At 49.9% G+C, this 27,816-nt stretch overlaps 1 protein-coding gene and 1 pseudogene across 1 annotated transcript; one reads left to right on the top strand and one right to left on the bottom strand.

Moving 5' to 3' along the window:
* Window positions 1–1,754: 1,754 nt before the first annotated feature.
* LOC101334907 (small ribosomal subunit protein uS19 pseudogene) lies at window positions 1,755–3,397 on the top strand (annotated as a pseudogene).
* A 14,459-nt stretch (window positions 3,398–17,856) lies between these two features.
* CLEC3B (C-type lectin domain family 3 member B) lies at window positions 17,857–26,914 on the bottom strand. The gene is made up of 3 exons (XM_033864707.2): window positions 26,677–26,914; window positions 22,501–22,599; window positions 17,857–18,891 (listed from the first exon to the last, which is right to left on the bottom strand). The coding sequence occupies exons 1-3, from the start codon at window positions 26,783–26,785 to the stop codon at window positions 18,491–18,493; spliced, it is 609 nt and encodes a 202-aa protein (XP_033720598.1). The 5' UTR covers window positions 26,786–26,914; the 3' UTR covers window positions 17,857–18,490.
* Between the last annotated feature and the right edge of the window lie 902 nt (window positions 26,915–27,816).

Raw genomic sequence — 27,816 nt, 5'->3', positions numbered from 1 at the left:
ATCCAGCACCTGTGGACCACCTGTCTATGCCCTGTAGCCGAAGACCACTAGGAACAAAGTTGGATTTACTGATTTGTTGCAGTGAAGGAGGCTGTGTACATGCATAGATGAGGAGTCATGGGGCCTCTTAGCACAAGGGACTTGTAATAGAACTTGCGCTTGTGTTGTGATGTGGGGGAAGTTTTAAGGAAGCAGGGGTTTGCTCTGGATTGGATGTTATCAGGAAGCAGGATCGATTCTATGCTCAGGAATTTCAGTTTTTATATAGAAGGTGAGACAAAGGCAGCAGAGCTAAAGCCGTGGTTGGTGAAGGGACAGCTGTCATTTGTGTCAGCTGGGGCTGGGTGATTTCTGTGGTTTGCACAGTGGCTTCATATTTGTCTGTGCTCAGACATGACTACAGAATGGTGTTTGTCAGCCTTGTCTGAGGTTGGTGATCTGTGAGACTGGCTCTGTTCGACAGCAGAATGTTGCAGCCTAGCTGAGTGCCTGATGGTAGGGACTGTTTCTCTCTTTGTCATTACAAAGGCCAAGCCTTGATCCTCAAGTTCCAACTTTCTTTATATCCTAGTCTCATATCTTCATGGTGGGACAGAGGTCCTCACATTTGAAGAGGAAGAGGAGGAGGGATGGACGAGAAGGAGGAGAGGGATTTCCTCGGGGGTGGGGGGTGAAATAGTATCTTAGCTTAGAGGATTCATATCTTTGTCACCTGAATGGATCCAGGGTTCTATTCCTCTACCTGGATAGAATGATATTCCAAAGCCATGTTGAGGGGGCAGGGGAAGGAATTAGGGTAACATTGGTGTGCAGGTGTCCCATGAATTATTGGAGGAAGTTCCAGGTAGAGGGGCGGGGAAGGCAATAAGAAGTGGCCGTTCTTAGTACAGAAATCCTCACTTAGAAAGAGTGGATACATGTGTAGGTATAACTGACTCACTTTGCTGTACAGCAGAAACTAACACAACATTGTAAATCAACTATATTCCAATTAAAAAATTAATTAAAAAAAGAAATATAATCCACTCTTCTAGGAAGCATAGACAGGATGATTGTACATCCCAATTTTCTGGTACATCCCTGATTTTAAGTAATATAACTGTTCGATTACCTCGGATACAGTTTGGCTACATACTACATTGCTCTATATAATTTTTTTTTTTTTAGTGGAATTTAGGGGAATCCATTACATGTTAGATCCTCTGAGAAGCAGACAGGAAAATGGGATTTGAAGTGCAGGAGATCGATTGGGGGAAACACCTGTGAGGGCTCAAGAGCCGCAGTCTGAAGAGAGCCCTCTGCAGTACAGGGCTGACCCTGTGTAAAGAGACGGGGGAAGAAGGACTGGGTAGGAAGAACCTCAGACCACAGCACAGTTCTGAGAAAATCGTGGCCAGGCCTCTGGGGAATCCCGAGGCTAAACTTTCCCCTTAGAGGGGTCACCTCTCTGGCGGGAATAGTTCCGTGCTGGTGCCCCTGCCGAGCTCAGTCACTGCCCAGAGGCAGCCAGCGAAAGACTGGCCCCTGTAACTCCGGGTGGCAGCCAAGGTTGTCAGTCAGCTCCTGCTCTTGGCGGCAGGTTCTGTTAGAGCCATCTGAGCAGCACCCTCGATGGCCATATGTTTCTTCCTTCACCAATACCTTTTTTTTTTTTTTTTTTTTTTTTTTTTTTTTTGAGTCATTGAAACAGGTCAACTCCTCCTAGAAGCAGGAGCCGAGACAGGATTAGACATGCAAGAGATTTGTTAAGGGAAATGCCTGTAAAGGATAAAAGGGGTAAGAGAGGAGGGGAAAAAAAACCTATACGAGGGGCTTCCCTGGTGGCGCAGTGGTTGCGAGTCCGCCTGCCGATGCAGGGGACAAGGGTTCGTGCCCCGGTCTGGGAAGATCCCACATGCCGCGGAGCGGCTTGGCCCGTGCGCCATGGCCGCTAAGCCTGAGCGTCCGGAGCCTGTGCTCCGCAACGGGAGAGGCCACAACAGTCAGAGGCCCGCACACCGTAAAAAAAAAAAAAACAAAAAAAAAACAAAAACAAAAAAACCTATACGAGTGTGACTTAAACTGTAGAGTGCTGGCGAATAAATACTTTCATAGACGTGTTTTGTTTTGTTTTAAGCCTCTGTTAAGGCATATGTCCTGAATTTTGGCTTGGGAAATACGGTTTTCTTATACGTCGTGTAAAGTAAGTGATGATACTGGAATTTAGGAAGTGCCAACAAGGTGACGGAGGTAGAGCAGAAGAAGTGTGCCTTCCGCAAGTTCACCTGCGGCCGCGTGGACCTCGACCAGCTACCTTACACGGCCTGCGCGCAGCTGACGCAGCCGTACAGTCCGGGTCAGCGGCGGCAGCCGCACAACGTCCTGCGGAGGAAGCAGCCCTCGAGTGGCTGCTGAAGCGCCTGCGCGAGGCCAAGAAGGCGGTGCCTCCCACGGAGGAGCCTGAGGTGGTGGAGACGTGCAGCGCGGCGTGATCATCCTGCCCAAAATGGTGGGCAGCCTGGAGGGTGTCTACAACGGCAAGACCTTCAGCCAGGTGAAAACCAATCCTGAGATGACTGGCCACTACCTAGGCAAGTTCTCATCACCTACAAGCCTGTAGCACGCCCTGCCGGGCACGGGGGCCACGCACTCCTCCCGCTTCGTTCCCCTCAAGTAGCGGGCTGGCCAATAAAGGCACAGACTTCTCTCTACAGAAGAGAAAGAAAGAAATTGGAATTTAAAGCACCAAACAAACAAGGTCTGGCTCAACTGTTATTTAATTTTCACGGCTTCTTTCTGTGAGGGCTTTCCAGGTACCCTCTCCCTTACTGCTTCTCAGCTTCTCAACAGGGGGTGGTTTTGCCCCGCAGGGGACATTTGGCGATGTCTGCAGGTATTTTGGGCTGTTACAGCTGGAGCCCGTGTTGCGGGAGAGTAGGCTCTCCTCTCATTGCAGAAAGAATTCAGAGAGGAGACAGGTCAAGAAAGCAAAGCGAGGATTTATTTAAGGGATGGTAGGCTCTCAGAGCTGAGTAGCTGCGCTGGTTTCTTGGCAAGCCCGTTATGTGGGGTGTAGAAATGAAGGGGTGGGATATTCATTGGCGAGGGGGTAAGGGAGGGAGGGGGAGGGGGGGAGGGGGAAGGGAGGGAGGGGTTTGGGGTCATATTCCCTGATTTTCATGCTAGCTCCACCTTGCTGAGGGGAGGAGGAATTTTTGTCCTTATTTAGTCTTTTTTTTTTAATTTTAGTTTATTTTTTTATACAGCAGGTTCTTATTAGTTATCTATTTTATACGTATTAGTGTATATATGTCAATCCCAATCTCCCACCACCACCACCACCACCACCCCTTGTCCTTATTTAGTCTTGATCGGAAGTGTCATGGCCTCGGTGCTTGATGGGAACTTCTTATCTGTAAAGTTTTTTTGTAATGAGAGCATAATGAGCAAAAGGTTACGTTCGGACGCCAGAGATTCCCGCCTTTCCACACCTTTCTTTGCCTCCAGGACACTTATCACACCAAAATGTGTGGTTTCCTGTCAGTCCAGAGGTTCCTGCTTTTCTTTGTCTGCCGGAGGAGCCCCCCTGCCCCCCACCGTTGTTTACACGATGTATGGTTTCCTGCCATTTGGCCCATGTCCCCGTTTCTCTGTTCCCATCTAGCTATCTGCCTGCTCTAACATTCCCACTTCAAGGAGTCTGAACCCTTAAAATCTTTTAAGGGGCAAAGGGTTGATGGTCTATCTTCTGTAACTGCTTCGAGTGAGCACGGGCATTGTCCCTACCTGTGGGTCCAGAGCTCCTTGCTGTCTGTCAGAGATAGGGATCTCGGGGTTGTTTACAGTGGTGGAGATGGAGAGTGGGGAGTAGATCCAGTGGCTGGTGGCAGTCCTCATCTTCAGGTGAGATGGGTTGAAATCCCTGCCACATCGTCATTTGAAGTGGGAGTTTTCTGAAGCCATGAGTTTTTTTCCCTCGACACCTCAGGTTTCGATACAGCAGCTGTAACAGGGAGAAGTTGGAGTATATCTGAATACAGTTATTACTTATATTAAACATTAGTCTGGAATATTGTCCAGTCCCTGTGCTGGCCTTCTCTTGTGTATTGTTAACTATTATTGAATATTATGCTTTTATTGTGAGTTTTAGTTTTATTTATTCCAGTCACTAGGTTCTTCCACCAGGTAGTGATGTTCCCCACATGTTGGATATTGGCAGTCTGGTTGGTGACTGTCACCCAACTGTGATTACTAAAAGGTAGAGTGTGATTGTACTGTGTTTCATTAAGCCATCCTAATTCTTGTCCCTGAATGCTAACAGCAGTAAATAACAGAGGCTAGCTTTACCTAAAAGATGAAATACCCTTCCCTCTGATTTGGAGGAGGGTGTCTGTTCCAGAGAGTTTGGCCTCCAGTTGGTTCCTGCCCCAGTCCTTCCTTACCGCACTGGGTGGTAAATGAGAACCCAGAATATTTTGCTGTTAGCGCCACCATGTCCTTCAAGAAGGCAGGGAGTCCCAAAAGACGTAGGTCCTTTGGGGAGGTACAGCTGCGGGGGCAGATCCGACAGTCAGATGAGTTATTAACTTTAGCAATGGCATTTATGGTGTTTGAGAGTGGATGTTTGTAAGCTGGAGCTGTGCCAATGTGAATAACAAGGAAAACCACTAGGATGGGTGTGGTTAAAGGGGACATGATTTCATGAGAAGCAAAAGAGCAGAGAAACTTGGAGAGTTTACTGGAAAGGGAGGGTATTGATGCCTGCAAGGGAAGTTATTAGCCTCCTTTAAGGTGATTTTTACAGGAGTGACAAACTTTGTTTTCCCTGGGATTCCCTGATCCCAGACCTGTGGATCTGTAAGGTTTTTTTGTTTTTTGTTTCTTTAATTTGCGGGGAATATTTTATGCTGTCCATAATGCATAACCCAGCCAAAAATAGGCCTTGGTTTTGGTTTTCAGGGAGAGTAAGAGTTGCCCCCAAGGCTGAGAGAAAATCCCTTCCCAATAAATGGGCTGGGGCATTTAGGCATGACAAGAAACTTGTGTGACAAGGGTCTTTCCCCAGGTGCGAGTTAGAGGGGTGGTGAAATGTTCTAGATTTGGTCTTCCTTCTACCCCAACAATAGAGCAGGTTTCAGGGGCAAGGGGCCCAGCATGAGAAGTCAGGACAGAGTAAGTAGCCCTGTGTTCACTAGAAACTGGACAAGCTTACATGCCACGTTAGTGGTCACCCACTGATGACTGTGCGATGATGACTGTCTTCTTGGGAGCCTTGGGAGGTCCCAGGTCCCGTCAATCAACCACTGCCACGACTGGCATGGGGGAATTTCCTCACTCCCTTCAGAGCTGGGGGCAGTTCCCTCCTCCACTGGCACATCTTCTTACAGAGTGGGCATGGTGTCTTGGGTGAAGGCTGGGACGTGTTTCTGGGGCATTCCTTGCTCTAGTGTTTGGGGCTCCCACAGCTAAAACAGGCTCCCTTTCCTGGCGGGGGGGGGTCTTCTGGGAGTACTTTTGGGGTGACCAGGAGGTCTTGTCATGACAGCTGCCAAAAGCCTGGCTTGCCGTCGTTCCTTTCTTAAGTCACGCTGTTCCTTCCTTTCTTGCTCAGCTTGGTCTCTATTGTTAAAGACACTAAAGGCTGTGTCAGTTAGAATGTTGAGAGGGGTTTGGGCCCCATGGCAAGCTTTTGAAGCTTCCAATGGATTTCAGGGGCTGATTGGCTAATGAAGTGGGTTGCAAATACAATGTGTTCCTCAAACGTGTGTGGGTCCACATTCGTATACTTTCTAGGGGCGTCTACCAGTCGGGCCTGAAATAAGGCTGGATTTTCATCTTGGCCTTGGGTGATCTCTTTAACCTTATCATAGTTAACAGGTTTAATTATGCATCGCTTCCTCCCTTCAATGAGGCAAAGGGTCATGTGGTCCCTTCTAGTGATACCAGCCTGGCCTGGTTTATAGTCCCAATTGGGATCCATTAGAGGCACTGCCATCATGCCCACAGGGTATTGTGGTTGGACAACGTGTAATCCACCAACACATGTTTCAGCCTGTGCCCAAATACGGGTCTTTTCCTCAGTGGTGCAGCAGTGGGAAAGGACAATATTTAGGTCCTTCCACGTAAAGTCAAAGGAGAGAGTCAGTCCCTGGAATTCTTTGGTGAACTGGCTAGGGTCCTCCCAGAATCTGCCCGAACGAGTACAGCACTGGTTGAGGTCAGACAAAGAAAAAGGGGTGTACTACTTCTTGAAGGGGGCAAAGAAGCTCCAGCTGCACTTCTGGTACAGAAGGGTAAAGAGACTTATAGGGCAGGAGAGGGGCTGAAGGTGGTTAAAGAGCATTGGGGCTTGGGTTTTCTATCTGGGGCACCTGTTCCTCCAGAGATGCCACTAGAGAGGGCTTTCATAGCCTGAATGGGTCCCAGCTGGCAAGGGTCCCTAACGTAGGACTTGCATAGCTCCGGGTTCTCTCTTAGGGCCATAAAAGCCTGAACGTAAGGAACTTCTGTCCATTTTCCCTGCCTTTTGCAAAAATGTCAAACTGTAGGATGGTATTACAGTTGAGGCTTCTATTCTCGGACCAGGCCTCATCGTCCTCAAGTCTATATTGGGGCCAGGCTGTTTCATAAAAGAAAACAAGCTTTTTGCATCTTAAAGAATCTAGAGAAAACTTATTCCAGTGACTCAGAATGCACTGGAGGGGTGAGTCCTTGGAGATGGAGGAGGTGTTTCCCATCGTTCCTTCAGGTAGAGGCTGCTCCTATAACAGAGAGGAGCACTAGGGTTAGGAGGGCCTGTAGGGACCCCCTCAGGCAGGAGTGGTTCCAGGTGTCCCCTTCCACTTAGTCCTGTCAACTCTAGCCAAAATGGGGGTTAGCTACTCCCCCATATGGCAGTCCTGCTGGCCCCAGCGTCCTGGGGCCTGTGTCCTATCCTGGTGTCCATGGAACCCAGGAGGAGCGACCTTCCTGAAGGCTTCTCTATAGACTCTATGGCAGTATTAATCCCTGTGTTCCAGGGTATGTCCCCCTGGAATGGACATCCTCGTGGTTCTAGGACCTATTTAGTCAGGGAAGCATCTTTTCTCTAAAAGGGTGGTAAGTTTCCAAAAACAGGCACTGGCCATTAAGGATCCCTCAAGCCTGGGGAGGCAAGCACAGCAGACCCGCCCCTACAGGCCAAGGCAGGAGTGGGGACGGGAGGGACCATGGAGGGGGCCTGCGGAATGCTGGGTGGAGAAGAATGGCGGCCTGAGGCGTCCTTCTACCACCATGGGTCCCCCTTCCCAAAACCCCTGGGTACACCCACAGACCACCCACAGAGTGAGGGAACTCCTGAAGGAGCTCAGCTGCCATGGCCAGGGCGCAAACTCTAAGTAAGGCTGTATTTTATATTTCCACACGATTGAACCTGATGATGGTTAATTAAGTGGTGGATAAGGCAAACCCAAAGGACGTAAAGGTCCTATGGTTGGGGTCCCTAGCTGCTTGTGAGAAGGGCCAGAAAGTTTTCCTGACATGCCTTGCACAATGAGAAGTGCAGGACCTAGCGACAAGGTTGGAAAATGCCTGACAGATTTCTTTACCCCCATTTCCAGCAGAGTAAGGTGCAAAAGTAAGAGTGAGATAGGGACACAGAGACGAGACAAGGATAGTGAGGTATAGGTGGACCAGTAATAAGCCTATAAGGGTAACTGCGAGGAGGGGGCAGGGTTATGCTTTTATTTTTATTTTTATTCTTATTCTTTTAAAATATTTATTTATTTAGGCTGCGCCAGGTCTTAGTTGTGGCATGCAGGCTCTTTAGTTGTGGCATGCGGACTTCTTAGTTGCAGCATGCATGCAGGATCTAGTTCCCTGACCAGGGATCGAACCTGAGCCCCCTGCCCTGGGAGCTCGGAGTCTTACCCACTGGACCACCAGGAAAGTCCCAGGGTTATGCTTTTAACTGTGTGCCTAAAACATTGCGTGGAAATTGTCTTGAGGTGGGCAGACAGACCCACCGTCTCTGTAGTACATTGCACGACCCACTCATCCTCTGAAGGGACATTTCTTGTGGTGAGCATCTTAGTGGCTTTTACGGCTTGACCCCATCACTGGGGCAGTAGGTCTGAAAATGTGACAGACAATAAGAAAGTAAAAGAGAGAGAGAGAGTGAAGGAGAGAGAGTTGAGAGAGAGTAATGGCAGGAAGTAAGGCAGCGCCTCTCAAGCTCAAGAGAGGGGAGAGGCTGAGGCAGGTCTCCTGGCTGTTGCTCGCCAAAGATCGGGGATAGGTTCTTGTCTTAAGGCAGAAAGAATTCAGAGACAGACAGGGAGGTCAAGAAAGCAAAGTGAGGATTTATTTAATTGATAGCACATTCTCAAAAGGAGAGTGGTCAGTCTCAGGTGAGTAGCTGTGCAGAGTTTCTTTGGCAAGCAGGTTATATGGGGGTGTAGAAATGAAGGGGCAGAATATACACTGGGGAGGGAGGGGTCTGGGGTTGTAGCCCCTGATATTCATCCCAGCTCCACCTTGTGGAGAGGAGGAGGGAATTTGGTCCTTATTTAGTCTTGATCGGAAGTGTCATGGCCTCGGTGCATTATGGAAACTTCTTATCTGCAAGGCTAATTTTATTGTAATGAGAGCATAATGAGCAAAAAGTTACCTTCAGACAGCAGAGATTCCCACCTTTCTTTGCCTGCCTCCAGGACACTTATCACCCCAAAATGTATGGTTCCCCGTCAGTCTGGAGGTTCCTGCTTTTCTTTGCACAAGGACCCGTGTTGACTACAAGATGTTTGGTTTCCTGCCATTTGGGGGAATGGCAAACCTTTCTGTCTGTCAAGGTCTGTCAAACCTTGGCTGTCCCCCTTTCTCTGTTCCTGTCTAGCTATCTGCCTGCTCCAACACTGGTACTGCTGGCACCTAGTGGGTAGAGGTCAGGTATATTGCTAAATATTTACAATGCACTGGACAGCCCCCTTGACAAAGAATTATAGGGCCCAAAATGTCAGTAGTGCCAAGGGTGAGAAACTCTGCCCTGTTGATCCTCTCCATCCTTTTGCAAGGAAGCTGGCAGCATGGGTAACTTAAATGGGCTTAGTGGGTAGACCCCAGGGACTGGAACCTCCTGGATGGACTAGCCCCAGAGCAATAGCAATATGTACAGTCATCTCCTAACAGTAGACCATTCGTAGCAATCAAGCATTCTGAAGAAGAGCAACCAGAGCGTCTTTCCTATTTAAATAGCAAGTTTTTGATTAATGAATGCCCCAGACCTCCAGTAGCTTTCCAAAGACATAACTAAAACACACAAAATCTCTTATATAAGTTGTAGAAACTCTCACGTTAGAAAGTAAGATGCTTTAAAACTTGATCCTAAGCAACATGCTTTATATTCAGTCACATCTGAGAGAGAGATGTACCCACGCCTGCCCTGACATTCTGTCAGTGGTATTTAGAATGTAACTTGACACTTTCCTAGCCCATCTTGCTTAAAATCTACTGAGTTTGGGGGGCTGTCAATAGAAATTTTTCTTTTAAACACTGAGTTTGCTTTTTCTCCTCCCAATCGTCCTCTAACTCTCTGTGTTTTGTGTCCCGGCCAATATGACAAGCAGCACTAAGGGAATTCTGGAGCACAGTGGACATGAGAAGGGGCTTTACATTGAGAGAATGAAAACCTAGATTCCCATCTGTGTTCACTTAGTTTTTACTGAGCGTCAGAGAGGCAGGTAACTCTGTCCTCAACTGTAGGGCATGGACATAAAAATGACAGCACAGTGTTAGGTGTACTTATGCCCCCCTTCCAAGCTCCACCCACCTCCACCCTCTTGTATGCCCTAGTCTGACTTGACTGCATTGCCTGGTCCTACTGCAAGCTGACTTTCAGCTGGATTCACCCAGTGAAAAGCACCTGCAAAGTCAGGAGGGTGGGTTGTTTCTCCCAGTCCCCTCTGTGCTTTCATTTTCTGTCTGTGGCTGTGTCCCTCCACACAGAGATCTCTTCCCATGTGTACCTGCTTCATGGCTCCAGATGCACTATTTGCTCCCCTGGCCCTTCTGCCGTGTGCCTTCTGTCGTGGCTAGCCTTAGAATGCCCTGCCATCCCTTGCTCGTTTGCTGATAGCGCCCCATCTATGTAAATACAGGAGTCCTCACTTTGCACAGTAGTTTTGGGACTGTAAAAATGACCGTGCAAAACAACCTTAATAATCAGTGGGAAAAAAATATGATTATTCTGTGACATTTCAAAACGTTTGTCAAAACACTAAAGCCCTCTTACTATTGGTAAGAGAAAAAGTAGTAAAAATTAATATTAAATAAACTAATTTGAAGCATTAGAAACATTGAGGATAAAAAGTATTTCTTCGTAAAAATCTTACCAAGAACGCTTTGAACAGTGCTTGCCTGCTCCTCCTTGTTGTATATCTTGATAGAGAGTGAACATCTTTCCTCTGCCTTGGCAAATTGACATACTCTAAGTCTGGATCAGCTGCCACTATTTTATCCTTTTTACTTTCAGTGTCACAGAATACCTTTGAGAGTTCCTTTAAAACCAGCAGGTTTTTGCTGGCATCACTTCCTCTGGGACATCTTCATCACTTCCATCATTTTCTTCACTTATTCATTTATGTATTAAGTTCACCTTCCCTGAGTTCTTCCAGCTGCATATCGAGTCTCCAATGGCAGCAGTGTCAACACTCCCATAGTCAGCTCTTTCTTCTGTAACTCCGTCAATATGCTCTTCAAATTTTACTTCCAGTATTATCACTTCGCATTTCCTTGCTGCATTTTCATCTTTATTAGCCAGTTCCCTTTTTCAGTTAACCATTTTGTAAAAAGTCACATGGATTTATCACTGGGAAACAAGGAAGCAACACAACCACACACTTTTCTGTCTGTGCATGAATTGAGTAACAGATGTCCAGTGACCAGTCACCAACAGGCTTTGAAAGAGGTGACATGATTGGTCATGATCATGCTGTGCATTTGTTATGTACATAGTGATTTGTGGACTGATGAGCTAGCCGTCCAATTATACTTTAGCAACTGCAGCTTTATACAATTGCTCATAGTTCATATACAAATGTAACTGAAATTTTAACCATCTTGTTGGGGGACTGGTGTTACTTAACTAAAATAATTGAAATTTATTGATCATTGAAATTCATGCATATCAGAGCTGTGCAAAACAACGACTGCTTATACCCCTTTCATTATAGTCCTTTGAATTACCTGAGTTGGATTCTGCTTCCTGCTGGTACCGTAACTGACATAGGGTGCATCTAACTCCTCAGAGGAGCGGAAAAGAAAAAGCTTCACAGAATTCAGCCAAGGTCTGTCAAGATATGCCCTGTGGCTTTTGCCTCAGGACCAGCAATAATGATTCTACCATCCAGGTGTAGGCAGGCAGGAAGGCACCTGAGGTGTAATAGCCTTCTAGGTCCAGGCTCCTCAAGAAAAGGGCTGGCCTATGAGACGACTGATCCAAAACTAAGGCTGAGATGGCCATGCCTAGAAACTAGGAACTTGTTGAAAGGAATGACGGCTTGACCCAGCTACACAATTGAAAGTAAGCTTCCCTTACTGAAAGACCCATGGCGGCAAGTTTTTGGGAACCACATGAATGAATCACCATTCCTCCTTCAAGATCTCTTAATTCTCCTGCCTCCTAGCCTCTAGTTCCCTCCCACGTTCAGGCTTTGGATCTGCAATGGCTCTATGGCACAAACTGCTGGTCACCTACCACTTGCCCCTTCTTCCTTAATAAAGTTTAATTTTATTTGGGGTATAGAGGAAGCTACCTAAAGGGTTTTACTTCTCAGTAAAACTTCTTGCCGATAGACATTTGACAAAGTTCTGGCCTATGAGATAAAAGAAAAAGAAAAGGCTCTTTAAAGAAGCTGACTGGACCTTTTTTGTCCATTCTCCTTTTGCTTTTACTTGATGTGGATATAATGTGGATAATAATGGTTGGAGCACCAGCAGCCATCATGGACCATGAAGTGACCTCAAAGATGAAAAGCCCCCACTAGAACAGTAGGGTGGGAAAATAAAAGGAACGTTGTGTCCCCTATGACCATAGAGATGCCATACCAGTGTTAGACTACCTGCCTCTAGACTTCTGTCTTGTTTAAGGCTCTTTTATTTTGGATTTTCATTATATGCAACAAAATCTAATCCTAACTGATAAACATTCGTGCTGAAATTAACTTACTATACCAAGTCCTTCAAGATGAACCTCTACTTCCTGTCAAAATCAATATAGAACAGTAACCAAACTGATTGTAGCTAATCCTGGTTACTGTGCAGGGTACCACTGTCCAATGCTTAGAATGGTAGGAAATTCAGACTGAGGCAGACCATGGGGGGAGATAGTCTGGAACTGATGGATTTCTTTCAAAATCTTAACCTAAGATTAGGTAGCTTCACCTAAGTCAGTAGTTCTCAATCACTATAGCTTGGAATCACCTGGAAAGCTTTAACTACTCCCAGTGCCTGGTCCCACTCCCCACAGATTCTGATTGATTTAATCAGTCTACAGTGAAGCCTGGCTGTTGGGTTTGGTTTATTTCTTTAAGTACCTCAGGTGATTCTAATGTCTGGCTGGGGTTGAGAACCACTGACCTAACCTTCAATTTGACCTGGTCCGTATTAGTTCAGCTCCAACTACATTGCCAGACTATCTTTCTAAGAGAATCGTCTTTTCAGTATGATATTAGGTCACAGTTGAGCTCATTGTGGCTTTTCCTACCCAGGTAAAAGTCATGGCTTTTTATCATCTTTTATATACGGCAGTCTTATTTCCAAAGCTCTTTTTAATACAGTACCGCTTTCTCATGGTCTTCAAAATTGTGGGCCAAGCAATGGGCAAGAGGCTTTACGTATATTTAGTCTTCACAACAGTGGTGTGAGAGGGGCATTATGCCCTCTCTACAGATGGGGAAACAGCCCCAGAGATTCATCCTAAGCTGGGTCACCACCGTCCCCAAGGGATGGTTTTCTGCTCTCACCTCCGAGGGCACATCCTCTCATCACCCCAGAAAGTTGAATTGGTTTCTGGAAGCAGAGTGGGTGACAGCTTAACAGATATGGATTCCAGGCCCTTCTCTGATGCCTTCTCCCATGGCCTTGGAGAGAATAATTCAGAGGGGATTGGAAGAGACTGCAGTAACCACAGTTAAGGCAGCCATGGTTGGTGAACATGAGAGGCTAAGAAGTTTGTCTCCATCCATGTCTATGAGCTTGGCTCTGATGCTCTATTCTCCCATTTCAAGCCATGCAATCAAAGAAACCACAGCTCAGAGATTGTGACTCTCCCACAGTCCCAGAACTAGAAAGTGGCAGAGCTGGAATCCAAATCCAGGGTTTCTTCCTGACCCTATTTCACTACCAATGAGTAACTTCAACCTGGTGTAAGGTTTTCCTGATGAAACTTGGTGATGAACTGGAGGAAACACTAGTTTTCCAGTTTGTCTCTGACCTAGCTATTTGGCTTGTCTGTCCTATTCTGAAAGACATTTTCCTACGACTACTGCACAGTTGTTTTCCCAACAATGCGAAACAGGAGAGCTACTCTTCGGGGCAAAAACCAGCCCCATCCCTCTGTTTCTGAGCTCCTTAAAATGCCAGGTCCCTCAGCAAGCAGGTGAACATCTCAAGAACAGGACCCAGGTCTCATGGCCCAGCTCCTGGCAGAGTGCTTGGCACATGGAAGGCATTCAGTACTTACTAGGTGGCTGTTTGGAGAAATGGTTTGCACAAAGCTGTTTCTACTAACAAAGTGAGACTCTTAGGCTCATTGTTTTGCAAGCTGCTTGACCTTGGCTGGTCACTTAACCTCCCTGGGCCTCGGTCTTTTCATCTGGAGATTGCATTGATCTCTGAGATGTTTCTCCCCTGGCTGTGTTCTCACACTGTATGAAATAGCAGTACATTCTAGTGGAGAAGATGGTTAGTTTCTTCGTAGATTGTGTCATGATTTTTAGCCTGAAAGAGACACTCATAAGCCATGCTTTTCATGAGTCACCCATGAAAGCAGGTAAAGTAGAATCTAACGTTAAGCTTCAGAAATAGCCCTGCAAAATCTGGGTGGAAAATGTGTTTTTACAGGATTCGCTAGCAGCAGTCTCAAATACACACCAGTGCACATCACCATCAACTCCTTTTCACAAAACTTTCACAATCACATCATGAATTATCTGAAAACTTTCTTCAAGATTCAGGAAGAACTGAATGCATATAGTAGATGGCACATGGGCCTTGGAACTCAACAGACCTGTGCTGGAAGTCCAGCCCCATCCATGGATGTTCTTAGAAAAAGTATCCTCTCTGTACTCCATTTTCCTCAACTGTAAGGTAGGCTTAATAATACCTCTCTCCTAGGTTATTATGAATATGAAATGAGGTAATTCCTGGGTTGTTGTCAGGACATAGTAAGGGGCTTGTGGGTCAGTGCCCAGCACACATCAGGAATGCACACATTGCTCATCTTCTTTGTTTTTATTAATATCTCCACTGTCTCTCAGCAAAGCCAAAATCAAAAGAAGAATGTGCCTAGAGGTTTAAGGCATCCAGGACACATTAATGCTTACAGTTGAAGCAAATATGTGTACGTGTGTGGGAGGGAAGTGTGCATTCCAGGGACCGACTCTGACGAAAGTTTGAACCAGCCTTCTCTGCTGTATAGCTAGCTAGTGGTTATGCAGGAAAGGCTATGGTTTAGGGAGGCTGGGAGAGATGTGGCGGGAAATGGGAACCAGGAAGGATATTATTTTTAAGGGTCAAGCAGGAGCCTTGGGCCTAGTAGCAGCAGAACAGGAGAGGTGATCTGAGACTTCCTCAGCAAGTAAAATCACCAGAAGTCCTGATGACTTGGATCTCAAGCGTGACAGACACTGAGGCACCTGTGATGCCTCACAGGTCTGGGGCTTGAGTGACTGGTAAGGTGGGGACCGACCATGGAGATGGTGATCTCAGGAAGAGAAGCAGACTTGAGTGGGAGATGCCAAGTTCTCTTTTGAAACATGTTAACTTAGGTGCCTAAGGACTCCTAGGTGGCGGTGTCCACCAGGCATCAGAATTTGTACCTGTTTGGGATTTAAGAGAGAGAGAGCAGGGCCCACGATCGCTGCAGAAAGTAAAGCGTCAGGGGACGGGGGCTTGTTTGGGCAAGGAAACAACCACCAAACAGCTTTCTTTTCTGGAGAGAATTCTACAAAAGACATTCCCGAGGATAGTTGGGCAGTATCCTGGACTCAAGAGGCTTAAGAGGTCATCTAAGCTAAACCTCATTTTGCAGGTGACGAAATTGGGGGCCAACATGCCCCACAGGCCTTCTCCAGGATCCCATAGCAAGGGCCACCATTACCAGCCCCAGGTCTCTCAGGGCACCCCCTTCTCCACACTGGGGGTCTCCATCTGTACTTCCTCCCCTTGACTCTCCCTTCCCTTGGCTGGGATGAGCTAGGCTGTGAAAGGTGGTAGGAACAGCCAAATGCAAAAGGACTAGGAATAGGAACGGCAGTGGTGATGGGACAGGGCGGAGAGAGCAAGGCTCAGTTGGAGCCTGAGCACATGGCTCCAGCACACTGGTTAAGGGCCAACAAGCAGACAGAGAAAGACCCGTCCAGAAACCGCCCTCTCACATGATTAAGTAGGAATCTCTTAATCAAATGGATGGATTTTTCTTTCATTGGTTCATGTATCCTAGAGTGAAACAGGGCTCAGCATCAGTATTACTCCAATCTTGTTCAGATAAGTAGGCTGGTGTCACTGAAAAGAGTGATGTCACTTAATACTTGAACTTCTCCTAAGGTACAGGTTAAAAGTACTCTGTCATCAGAATGTATTTTTCATGGTCTGTGAGCATTAGGCTCTTCTCCAAGGCTGTTGAAGGCAAAGAACTGGAGACAACTGAACTTGCAAAAGGAGTTTTTATCCAGTCTTTTGCCTCCTTACAGCAGTATTTCAAATTATCCCTTTGTTGTGCAGCCTCAGAGTTTTTTACACACCAGGGCAACGCACAGTAGAGAGGGAAATGGATGGCTGTGAAAGATGGCTCTACCATCAGCTCTAATAAAGAGTAATGGAGAAGCTGAAGATGTAGAAACCAGTTCCCTTGAAGATCTAGAAACCAATACCTTATCATTGTTTATATACGCCTTGGAAAATTCAAATTTTGTAGCCAGGGCCAGGAATGGTGAGGTGAGTGAGACACTCCCTGGGGTACAAAATTTAAGGAAGTACCTAAAAGCTCAGTAATTATGATAAAAAATATTTGAACACGATGTTTTAAAAAATAAAAATTAATGCAGGGCTTCCCTGGTGGTGCAGTGGTTCAGAGTCTGCCTGCTGATTAAGGGGACACGGGTTCGTGCCCCGGTCCGGGAGGATCCCACATGCCGTGCAGCCGCTGGACCCGTGAGCCATGGCCACTGAGCCTGCGCGTCCGGCTGGAGCCTGCGCTTCGCAACGGGAGAGGCCACAACAGTGAGAGGCGCGCGTACCGCAAAAAAAAAAAAAGAAAAAATTAATGCAAAAAATCTGTGATAAAAAAACACATCAAAGCTTAAAGACAGGATCCCAGGACAGGTGTACCCCAGCTGGAAGTCCACAAGTCTCAGTGTCTCAAGTGTAAGAGCATTCCCGGCTGATTAAAGATGGGTAACGATTCTCTTGCTCATACTTCCACCTGCTGCTGGAAGCAGGCAATGCCACGGTGGCACCTCTCCACCAGGACCCATGCTCACATGCAGAGGCCTGGTGCCCTCTTGCGGGCATCCACCCGATGCAGGGAACTTCACAAAATCCGTGGCCACCTACATCCTGCTAGATAGCTGAGTGGGGTAAAAAGAGCCCAGGATTCAGAGCTGCCAGACCGAGATTTGCATCGCATTTGCCTTCTCACTTACTAGGCCGTCTTGAAAAAAATCACGTTACTGTTCTGAGCCTCAGTTTCTGCACCTATAATGGATCTCATCCATCATTACCTCTTCCTATAACTGTGGAATTACACGAGATGCTTTCTGTGACAATGCCAAGCAGGCTGTCTGGCACAAAGTACGCACACAGTTCATTGTAAGCTACCTACTCCAGCCCAGCCCACTCCCCTTGATCAAATCAAACTATCATCAATTTATTACTGAAGGCAAGACACACTAGAAGACAACCAGGGAGAAAAGATGTGGCAAAGTCCACACAGTGGATGATGCCATGGCTGATGTGGTAGGGAAGACCTCCCCTAAGGGTGTCACTAGAGCTGGGCCTACATGGTTGGATGGGCCAGGTCACACCAGGAGCTGGCCAATAGCCTCTGGGGGTCACTAGGCCACTTCTCTGATGTTTTATCTCAGGGAAGGTCCAGTAACGTGAGACAAGTATCACGGTGGTGGATGGTGGAAAGGCCAAGGCCCTTGTAATCCTGGCTCTGCTGCTTACTAGCTGTGTGACCAATGGAAGTCACTTAACTTCCCTTAGCCTCAACTTCCTTCTCTACAAAACTGGGATAATAACACGCCTGTCCTGGGTGGAGTGCCTGCGAGTCTGTGGGCTCAATAAGTAGTAGCTGGTATTGCTAGGGTGGAACTTTCTGTGAGGAGCGGGAAGGAGGGGGACACACCAGTCAGGCAATGTTGGCCACTGTCATATTTGGCTCCTGAACCAGCCCCCTTGTTGGGCAAGAAGGCGGATGCAAATATCCCCCGCGGGCAGCCTGTGCTCTCACCCCGACAGAACTCAGCATGTCAGTGCACCGCAGAAATGAATCCCTAACAGGAGGGTGTCAGGTGGGAGTGTCCCTCCTCCTCTGGAGTTGTGGAGGGGATGCTGGATTCCAACACGAGGAAGTGGAGTCTGCAGTAAGAAGACTGGAAATCTGAATAAGGCCTGTAACTTAGATAACAACATAGTAACAGTGTTTATTTCCCGACCTTGATAACAGTGCTCTGCTTCCGTGAGAAAATGTCCTTGCTTTTAGGAAACACACTGAAATATTTAGGGATAAAGGGGCATCACGTCTGCATTTCACTGTCAAACGGTTCAGGAAAAAATAGAAGGATAAGCAAATATGGGAAAACATTAATATTTGTGGAATCTGGATGAAGGGTATACGGGAATTCTTGCAACTTTTCTGTAAGTGGGAAATCCAATGAAATATAAAGTTATTTAATTTAAAAAAGGCAGCAGCAGTCAGGGGTTCCCTCGTTCACCCCCCCTTCTTTTCCTCCTCCCCCTCCTCTGCACCCAGCTCGCCATCCTTCACCACCTCCCTACTCGCCTCCTTCTAAGCGACCTCTCCCTGGGCTCCCGGCCAGGCTCCTGGACTCCCCACCCCTCGGACCCGGCACAGACCGCAGCCACTCTCTGCCAAGCTGCACCCAATTTATTTGCAAGAGGAGGCCCCCAGCGCGCGGGGGCAGGGATGCGGGGCGGGAAGGTCCCACGGCCCCTCTTCCGGGGCTCACGATCCCACCCTCCCCTGGCCCCACCCCCGGACTCTGCCCCCGACCCCGCCCCTCTCGGCCCGCTAGACGATGGCGAACTGGCAGACGTAGGGCAAGTTGTCCCGGCAGCGCTTGTCGAACCACTTGCCGTTGGCCGCACCGGCCAGGGCAGCGCAGTTCTCGACCTTGCCGCCGTCGGGCTGTGCGGTGATCTCTGTCTCCCAGTTCTTGTAGGTGATATGGCCGCCAGTCATGTCCACCCAGGTGCCTTCGGCCGCCATGTCGTTGAAGCCCAGCCAGACCTCGGCCTCGCTGCCCACACTCTGGCTCAGGTACTCGTACAGGGCGTCATTCTCGGAGCCCGTATGCGGGGTGCCCAGGGTGCCCCCTCGCGATATGCAGTCCTCGCTCGCCTCGTGGAAGGTCTTCGCCTGGACGAAGGCCAGAAAGCACTTCATGTGCACCTTGATACCCTTCAGGCAGACTAGGGGGGAGGGGAGGAAATGGACGTCACCCAAGGCCTCCGGTTCCGGAGCCAAGAGCCAACCGCCAGGGGTAGTCACACCATCCTCCATCCCATCCCTGTACATCCTGTCCTCCCTGGACAGGCTCCAGACCCAGGCCAGAGGGCCGTGCTGTGGTGGGCACTGATGCACATCTCAGATCCCCATTTAAGAGGTGGTGGAGCCCCTGCTGCTGGGAGTGAGGTCAGCCCCCTCAGCTGCACACGGCCCCTCCCTCAAGGTCACACCCCTCTCCTGGGTGCCCCATCCAGTGCCCAGGGGAATAGGTAGGGTGATCTCTACCCCAAGCAGGATAATTCTGAAGGGGCCTTTTAGCTTGGAGGCTCCACAGCGTGGCAGAGGCTGGCCTTGGGCCTGTGCTGCTACTCAGCTCCCCCTCTGCCCAATCTACTTCCAACACCTCCCTCCCTTCACAGTTGGGACCCCGGGCTCTCCCTAATAAATGAGCTCCATCTCAGAGTGGGCTTCCTGGAGAGCCCAGGCGGAGCCACCTGCTCTGATCTTCCTCCAGCCCCACCCTCCCTAAGATCAAGAAACTGCAGGGCCAGGGGACATCCCTACCCAGAACCTAGACCACACTCCAGGTACCCAGGACCCCAAAGCCCTGACCCAGGGGCCCAAGCAAGCTCCCAGAGTCTGCCAGGGGCCTCTTCTGGGGCGGCGACTGGGAGGACGGAGCTGAGACGGGCAAGCCCCTGGGACAGAAGAGATGGCCCAGGTGGTGGGCCAGGGGCTAGCTCTCTCAGGCATGGAACTCGAGTCCAAGATTCTAAATTTGAATCTGGTCTCAAAGGTTGTGATGAAGGTATATATTTGGTCAGCTTAGGAGCATAGAATGTTTTTACTTAGCAGTTTGGTTTTTTTTTTTTTTTTAATATTTATTTATTTATTTGGCTGCACCGGGTCTTAGTTGTGGCACACGGGATCTTCGTGCGGCATGCGGGATCTAGTTCCCTGACCAGGGATCGAACCCAGGCCCCCTGCATTGGAAGCGTGGAGTCTTAACCACTGGACCACCAGGGAAGTCCCAGCAGTTTGTTCTTCAGCTGGGTTTGTAACTTAAATGTTTAGGCAGTTGGGGTACATGCCTCCATTTGTCCTCTTGCTGCTGACCCCAAAAGTGTTAGGGGCAGGTCTGCACTCCACCCCACCCCCATCCCCTCACTCACTCACCCTCTCACTCAGTTGCTTTCACTTAACACACATCTCCATGTCCCCGTGAGCACCTGACACTCCTGGAGCTCTGAACTCCGGGCCTGCAGCATCACAGAGGTGTCTTTACTCACAGATGCCATCCCAAGGCAGCCAGCCCTACCGCGTGCTATCCTGCAGCTCATCCTAGGCAGGTTTCATTGCCCTTCCCAGCCTGGCGCCACACTGCCTTTCCTTCCTGCTGGGGACTCTGACACGCCACCAAGACCCCCTTGGGTTGAAGGATTGACTACCCCAGCTGCTGGGAGCGCTGCTGGGAGACAACTCTTAACTCTCAGCCCCTTTGGGGATTGCATCAGTGGAAGACAGCCCCCTCCCCCATGGTGTGCCCCCTTCCCAGAGCACCCTGTACCCAGTGACTGGCCCATGAGCCCTCTTGCCCCAACTCAGGACAGCTCTGAAGGGCCCTCCGGTCGTCAGGGCTCCCTCTGCAGTTGGCTGAGGCTTTCGTTGAGACGCGCAGGGCACTCTTCCCACTCCTGCGTCCTTCTGTCTCTTCCCTTCCCCAGGTGCTCATCCTGGGTGTGCTCCCTAATAAACCTCCTGCAGGCTAAACTCCACCTCGGGGCCGCTTCTTGGGAACCCTACCTGCAACACTCCCTCCAACATAGTTAGTCCTCAATAAGTATCAGTTCTCAGTGCCTTACCATCGTTACTGACATTTTGTCACTCTGGCCTATTCATGATCCCGTTGATTCTTTTTTTTTTTTTACGGTACGCGTGCCTCTCACTGTTGTGGCCTCTCTCGTTGCAGAGCACAGGCTCAGCGGCCATGGCTCACGGGCCCAGCCGCTCCGCGGCATGTGGGATCTTCCCGGACCGGGGCACGATCCCGTGTCCCCTGCATCGGCAGGCGGACTCCCAACCACTGCGCCACGAGGGAAGCCCGATCCCGTTGATTCTTGCTGGCCTTCCATAGCTTTGCTCCTACCATGCCCTCTGCTTGGAATCCTTCTTTATCTTCCCACACGTGCGGGTTCCAGTGAATACATTGATTTCATGAATATATTGAGGCTCCCAGAGCGGGACCCTGGCTGGGTCACCTCTGCCTCCTTGTGCCTGGCAGAGGCTCGCTGGGGGGAGGACCTCATGTGTGTTTGCTGATTGGGGGAGGGAAGGGGCAGATGGCGGGACGGGAGGGTTGCTCCCCTAACCCTTGATTCTCTCAACTCTTCAGTTAGGTCAGGAGTGCTTTGTGTGGGGTTATTGACAAGGTGATTTGCAGGTAGTGGTAGTAAAGGAGCGGGTGATGAGAGGGAGAAGGTCCCCAAGGAGGCCAGGAGCCCATGAACCTCCTGGGAATCAGCAGACATGGAGGGGGTGTTTAGTTCTCCATATGCCATGGACTTTGCACGGGGAGGTCCCCACCACATCACCCACCTCAGGAGGCAAGTGGCATCTGGGTTGCATGGTCTTGGCACAAGCACAAAGCTTAGACATGAGACCTTAGAGCTTGCCCTGCAAGTCCACCCCCCGCCCTTCGACTTTACAGATGAGGAAACTGAGGCCCTGAACAACACTGTGCTCATTTTAAACATTCCCCCATGTGTTAAGTATTATCGTTAGTCTGTATTCTGTGCTCTCCAGGGCAAGGTCACGAAGAAGTAGGTGAGTTTGAGATGTGTGGAAAATAGAGACAATGTGAAAGGAACTTGGTGGAGAGAAAGAGAACAGGTTGCCCAGGCAGGCTGGCCAGGCAGTGCTAGGGCAGGTGGCTATGAGCTGTGTCCCCGGGCTCCGCAGCCGTGTATTTTGTCCATCCTGGTTTAGCTGGTTCGTGCAGGGCCAGGAAGACCAAAGCCCACCTTTCCTCACACCCAGCATGCACCAGGCAGGCTGCTTCCATTCCCATCCTGAACTGCAGTAACTAGCCAGGTGGGCGTGGCAAAACCAGAACCTCTCTATGCCTCAGTTCCCCTCTTTAAAATAGGGGTGATAAATCCTGCCTCAGCATAATGATGATGATTAAGAGTGGCAGCCTCAGCAAAGCAGCTGACACAGGGAATGAAGCTCACGCCCTGTAGGGCTGTGGGGGCTGGCTGAGCGGAGGGTCTCCTGGGGTTCATTAGGGTTGCCTCTGCTCCACGAGCGCTGCAGGGCTCGCACTTCCAGTGGGCGGTAATGGATTCTTGTGGGAGAGCTTGTTGTCCTTTCGGTACATTGCTGCTTCCACATGTCAGGGGATCTTCCTGAGAGAAGCAGGCTGAGGAGGGGGCTCTGTGAATCCAGTGCCCTGGACTACAGGGGCCAGCCAGGGCCCTGGTACTGGCTCGAGGCTACAGGTGGGTTGCTGGCTGCTGGCCTGAGGCCCTCTGTCTGATGTACCCCTGCCCAGAGAGGCCGCCACGTGCTCTCACCCGTCTGCAGGGCCTGCTGCTCTTTCAACAGGGCCACCTCCTGGGCCAGGCTGTCCAGCTGGGTCTTGAGCTCCTCAAGCATCTTCGGGCTCACGGCATCTAGGATGAAGTCAGAAGGAAGTGGGGACAATCACGAACACGTGAGAAAGGCAGTAGGGAGTGGGGCAGGGCAGGGACTGGGAGGGGTGGACCACTGTCAGCCACAAGGGGACGAGGGAAACGACTCCCCTCGACCTTGATGTCTTGGCATACTCTCTCTCTCCCTGTCCCTGCCGGTGGTAGTCTAAGTGATCGCTCATGATTTTCCTTCTACCGGGGGACCATCGTTCTCTTGCTCTTGCTAAAGTGAGACGTGTACCGCATTGTTCAGGAGAGTTGCTGGGATCAGATGGGGTTGGGATTTGCAGGAGCGGAGTGGAGGGTGCAGACAGCTCCTTCGGTGACACCCAACCACCCTCCCAGCTCTAGAGGAGAACAGAGCACAGGAAGGAGGGCCAGGGGCCCTTGAGACCTCCCAGATTCACTTCCCCAGGCTGGACGAACAAGGCACGGACCAAGCAGGGCAGGCACTCGGCCTGGGGCTGTGTGGAGCAGCACAGGTGAACGTGTGTACAGGCTCTGAGGTTGCATGCATGCGGGTGACCTGGGCAAGTTCCACAGCCTCCCTGAATCCACTGTCCTCATCTATAAAACGGGATGATAATAGCCCCACCTCCAAGGACTCTGGAGAAGAATAAAGACTAAGAGAAATGAAGCATGTGACCAGCGCTGGGCTCATTGTCAGCCCTGTGACGTGGGTAATGTGTCTCTTCTATACCACCACCAATCCACAGACGGGAAACTGAGGCCAGACTGAAGCAACTCGCCTGAACTGGCAGAGCCAGCAGCCCAAACCCAAGTCCGCACGGCTGCAAGCTTGTTCTCCCCACGTCCGTGATGGCAGCACGTTTCCTAATGTGAGCCTTCCTGAGCACAAAGGCCCGTTCGGAGCCAGTTATTCATGAGAGGCAGATGTGAAATGTCTTCCTCTGCATGTGTAAGTTGAGAGCTAAGTGGGTGGACCCCAGTCTTTCTGAAATCCCAGGAGCTTCAGGAAAGGCTGAGCTCAGCTTGGGTAGAGGGTGGGGAAGCGCTTCCACGGTCCATTTGGCTTTGCTTGCATAAAGTCCACGGTATGAGGGGTGAAGTCAGACCTTTGTCCACCCCAGATTCCTTTGCAGGGGAATCACAGGAAACGTGAGCAAGAAACATACTGGCATATATAGAAATTCATGATGTGACTTACCAAGTATGAGGAAATTAACACCCAGATGAGCAAGGCAAAACAGGGAGTGTTTGGGGCTGGCAAACTAGCCTGACTGGGTTATGTGTGCCTCACAGTGGGCCTCTGCCTCAGTGGTTCACAGCAGCTCTGTACTCAGTCCCATGATGTACCAGCACAGGGCACCGCATAAAGTTGTGAAAGTTGGGTACTACACAAGGGCACTCAGCTGAGGGGACAGGTGGGGGCCCATGTCCAGCCTCTAAGCCTTGCCCTGGCTGTGCTGCTTGACCACACCAGAGAAAGGGATGCTCTTCTATAATTTGTCAGCTCAGAGCGGAGAGCCTTTTGTGATTTGCACCAAGGTGCCCGAGTGTACGAGGGGCCCTCCAGGGACTGGCCAAGGACCAAGGTGCTAACAGAACTCCACTGAGGAAGGCGTAGGAGTTGGGTGTTTCTACAGCTCTGGGCTAGGAGTCGGAGCCCTTGTGCTGCCCCTCACTACCTCTGAGCCTCAGATTCCTAATGCATGTTATTGAAATGGATGCCCTCAGGTCCCTGTTCTAAGAGTCTGTGACCCCCTGTGAGGCCATCCTCCCCACCTGAGCTCCTCTGCCAGGTGTGGCCACATGGCCTCTGGAGCTCCAGCCGCCTAAGCCCTCCCTGCCTCACATCTGGCTGACCCCCATACAGCTGGCTCAGGCCACACCCCACACCAGGGGCAGATGAGCTCCCAGAAGCAGCCTGGGCTCTCCCCCTTCTCATCCCACCCTGGGGGCCAGCATGGGGGCATAGCACATTCTGTCCTCTCCTCCCCTCGTCCATCCTGCCAGCTTGTTCTCCACCACTCAGCGGGCACTGAGGGGTCTCCTTGGGCACGACTGTCCCTCCTCCGGACACCCTCCCCCACTTTGTGCACTGGCCCCTGACTAGGTTGTTCCTTTGATTCCCAGTCCTGGCTGCTCCCAGGAATCACTGGAGACTGGTGGGAAAGGCAGATGCTGGGGAGCATTCCAGGCCCATGATCCAGCATTTCTGGGGGTGGGTCCCAGGTGCCTGGATTTTAATGTATTTCCCAGATGATGCTGATGATGCCTGAGGGAGAACCACCGTGGTTCGCAAATTGATTCACATCTTAAGAGCAGGGATGCTAATTGTCTGCTAGAGTGTTCAGCATGTATACTGGCCCCTACCTGGAGAAAGAGCTCTGTAAGCATGTGTGGTGTAGGTTGGCAGCAGGTCGAAGGAAAGAAAACCAAGCTGCAGTGGGTTTCAGCAAGAGGCAGGGCTGGACAGGACACTCCACTCTTGCTCTGTCAGCTGTTATGCGGGCCTCCTCCTGGACCTCCATGGGCCACCTCCGTGGGGACCACATGGAGCTAGGGTTCAAGTGTGACAGCTGAAGAGGACCAGGGCATTGTCTGGTTTGACCTTCTTGTCCATATGATCAAATACATGATTTACATGATTAAATAAATACATACTAAATCTTTGGTAAACTTGAGAAATTAACAACTATTTTCCACATTCAAAAATTCTGTTATTTGCCTTTGGAACTGTGTATCCTTTACAAAGAACATCCTTGGTGGCAATTTCAGCTAACGTTCGTGGACACACCATGCATGCTGTGAGTCTTCTTTTTTTTTAATGAACGTTTTGTAAAAGGTAATATAGCCATATAACTTTAAAAAACCCAAACAGTTCAGAACGTCAAAGTCTCCTTCCGAATCAAGTCTGCCCTTAGCTCCCTAGTTTTTCTTCCCAGAGGTAATCACTGTTACTAACTCTTGTGGATCCTTCCAGAAAATTCTATGCATATACAAGTAAATATATTTTTTTATATAAGTCCCTTTTTCAAAACCAATGTCAGCATAGTATCCATTCAAAGTATTGAATTTTTTGTTTACTTTATGAACTGAACCTTGGGGATTATTTCCTATCAGCACCCAGATCCGCCCATTCTGTGTTGCAGGCCTGTGGGTCTCCATTGTCCTAATGTGCCCTTATGTACATTGTCCGTGACCAGTGGGCAGCTGTCCATTTACGGAAGAGGCTCAGAGAGGGGCCTGAGGGCGGCCCATGCCCCTCTGCCTCACCTTTTCTGTGCTCTTGGCCCCAGCCACCTGTTTCTCTGCTTAATAAGCACTCTCATCCCCTGGAACTCTCTCTCCTCCCCTTGGAGCCCTGTGGGGGGTGACAGCCCCGATCATTGCCATGGCATTTCACTAATGTTGTCTCAAAACAGCCCGCGGTGACCTCACTGCAGGCAGGGCTCCAAGGGCAGGCCTTGCTGAGGCCAAGGCGACCCAAGGACACCCCAAACCCAGAGGCAACAGAGGGAGAGCAAAGCTGCCTCCACTATCCGAGTTTGGGTTTGAACATTTTTATTTCCTCGAGGCTGTGATACACTATAGAACTAAGAATTAACTTGTTCTTTCCCCGCCCCCGCCGTGCATCAAGTATATCCTACGTTCCAGACACTTCACATGTTTTCTATCATTAAATCCTCACAACCAGCGTTGTGAGCAAATGCCACAATCCCTATTTTACAGTTGAGAAACCCGAGGTTTGGAGATGCCAAGGCAAAGCCTGCCAACACTCCTGATGAGAGTCGGACATCTCCAGACTTCTGAGCCAAAGGTTTGATTTCTGTAAAATATTGGGGTGGTGGGGGAGTGGGTGTCAGTTTAGGTGATCTGGAAGCTTCTTTCTGATTCTAAGAGCCAGTGACTCTTACAGTTTTGACAATTGCCCCTGCTGCTGGAGGACTCTCCCAGGTCCCAAGGGGTACTTCATTGAAGTTCCCTGGACTCATGGAGAAGGAAAGTGAAGGAGGGGAAGGAGAGTGAGGACCAGCAAAGGAGAGGGCGACCAGCTCCCTGGAGGATGGGGAGGGGCTCCACCCCCCTCCTTACCTTTCTTAACATTTGCAGCCTTCTTGACCTTGGAGGTAGGTGTCTCGGCAGTGACCTGGGTCAGGAGGGAGAAGAGGCAGAGGAGCAAGTAGGGCCCCCAAAGCTCCATGCTGCTGCACCCACCGGCTGGGGCTGCTGCTGCCGCCTGCAGTGGACCTGGGTCAGAGAGCACTAGTGGCTGTGGCCTGGGCTGCACGTCTTAAGGCAACTGCCACGACGACCTCTGTCCAGGAAACCCTCCCAGAGTTGGCTGAGAGAGTGCCAAAAAAAAGCTTGCAAAAGGAGGAAGCCCTTGGGGCCACGGAGCCTCGCTGCCCAGGGAACACCCACCCAGCATCCGGGCCCCGCCTTCTAAAACAGAGTCATTATTTTCTAGGATTCTGAGAAATACACGCTAGTTGTCATAGCTCACATCTGCTGAGCAGTTACCTTGGGCAGGCGCTGGGTCATACTTTTCCCTGGCCTCGTTGAGGCCTCACACCAGCAATATGAGGGAAGTGCTGTCATTTCCCCATTTTACAGTTGAGGAAACTGAGGCTCAGTGAGTTTAAGGGAACCCAAGCTACCCAGCTGTAAGGGGCAGCACCAGTATTTGACCCCAAGTGGGGTGACTCCAGAATGGTCCCACAATGATGTCTCCTTACAGAGTGCACTGGGGCTGACTGCTGGATTGTCTAGAATGTTTGCTGTGATTCTTTTGTGGTCTGTCTCTATGCACTTGATGTATCTTTGGTTAAAAATACAAGGGAGTCCTCTCCTTTTTTCACTTTCTGTTTCTCAACTATCCTGTCTGAAGCAGAGGTGACCACGGTGGGAGAAGGGCAGCTGTGGTGCCCCAGAGTGGTGTCAGAGATGGAGCAGGGAGAAAAGAATGCCCCCATGAGGAGCAGTGTGGTGTGGGGTGTCAGGGTACAGCAGGGTGGAGGGGGGTACCCCCAGGGGAACAGAGGCCCTACATGGAGTGTTGGAGTCCAGGTGAGGAGAAGAGGTAGTCCGCATGGGAGAGCGGGTGGTGGCAGAGGTGAGAGAGTGGTTACATACAGGGGCACCCATCGAATAAGTACATTTATTAAAGACCATGGGAGCCAGGTTTCTCACTGTCAGAAAAGGGAGGTGCAAATACAGAGAGAAAACTAGAAT

The sequence above is a fragment of the Tursiops truncatus genome, chromosome 10 (assembly GCF_011762595.2).
Source record: "Tursiops truncatus isolate mTurTru1 chromosome 10, mTurTru1.mat.Y, whole genome shotgun sequence".
Taxonomy (NCBI): Eukaryota; Metazoa; Chordata; class Mammalia; order Artiodactyla; family Delphinidae; genus Tursiops; species Tursiops truncatus.
Note: the sequence above shows the minus strand (reverse complement) of the source record. Positions and strands in the feature narration are given on the sequence as shown.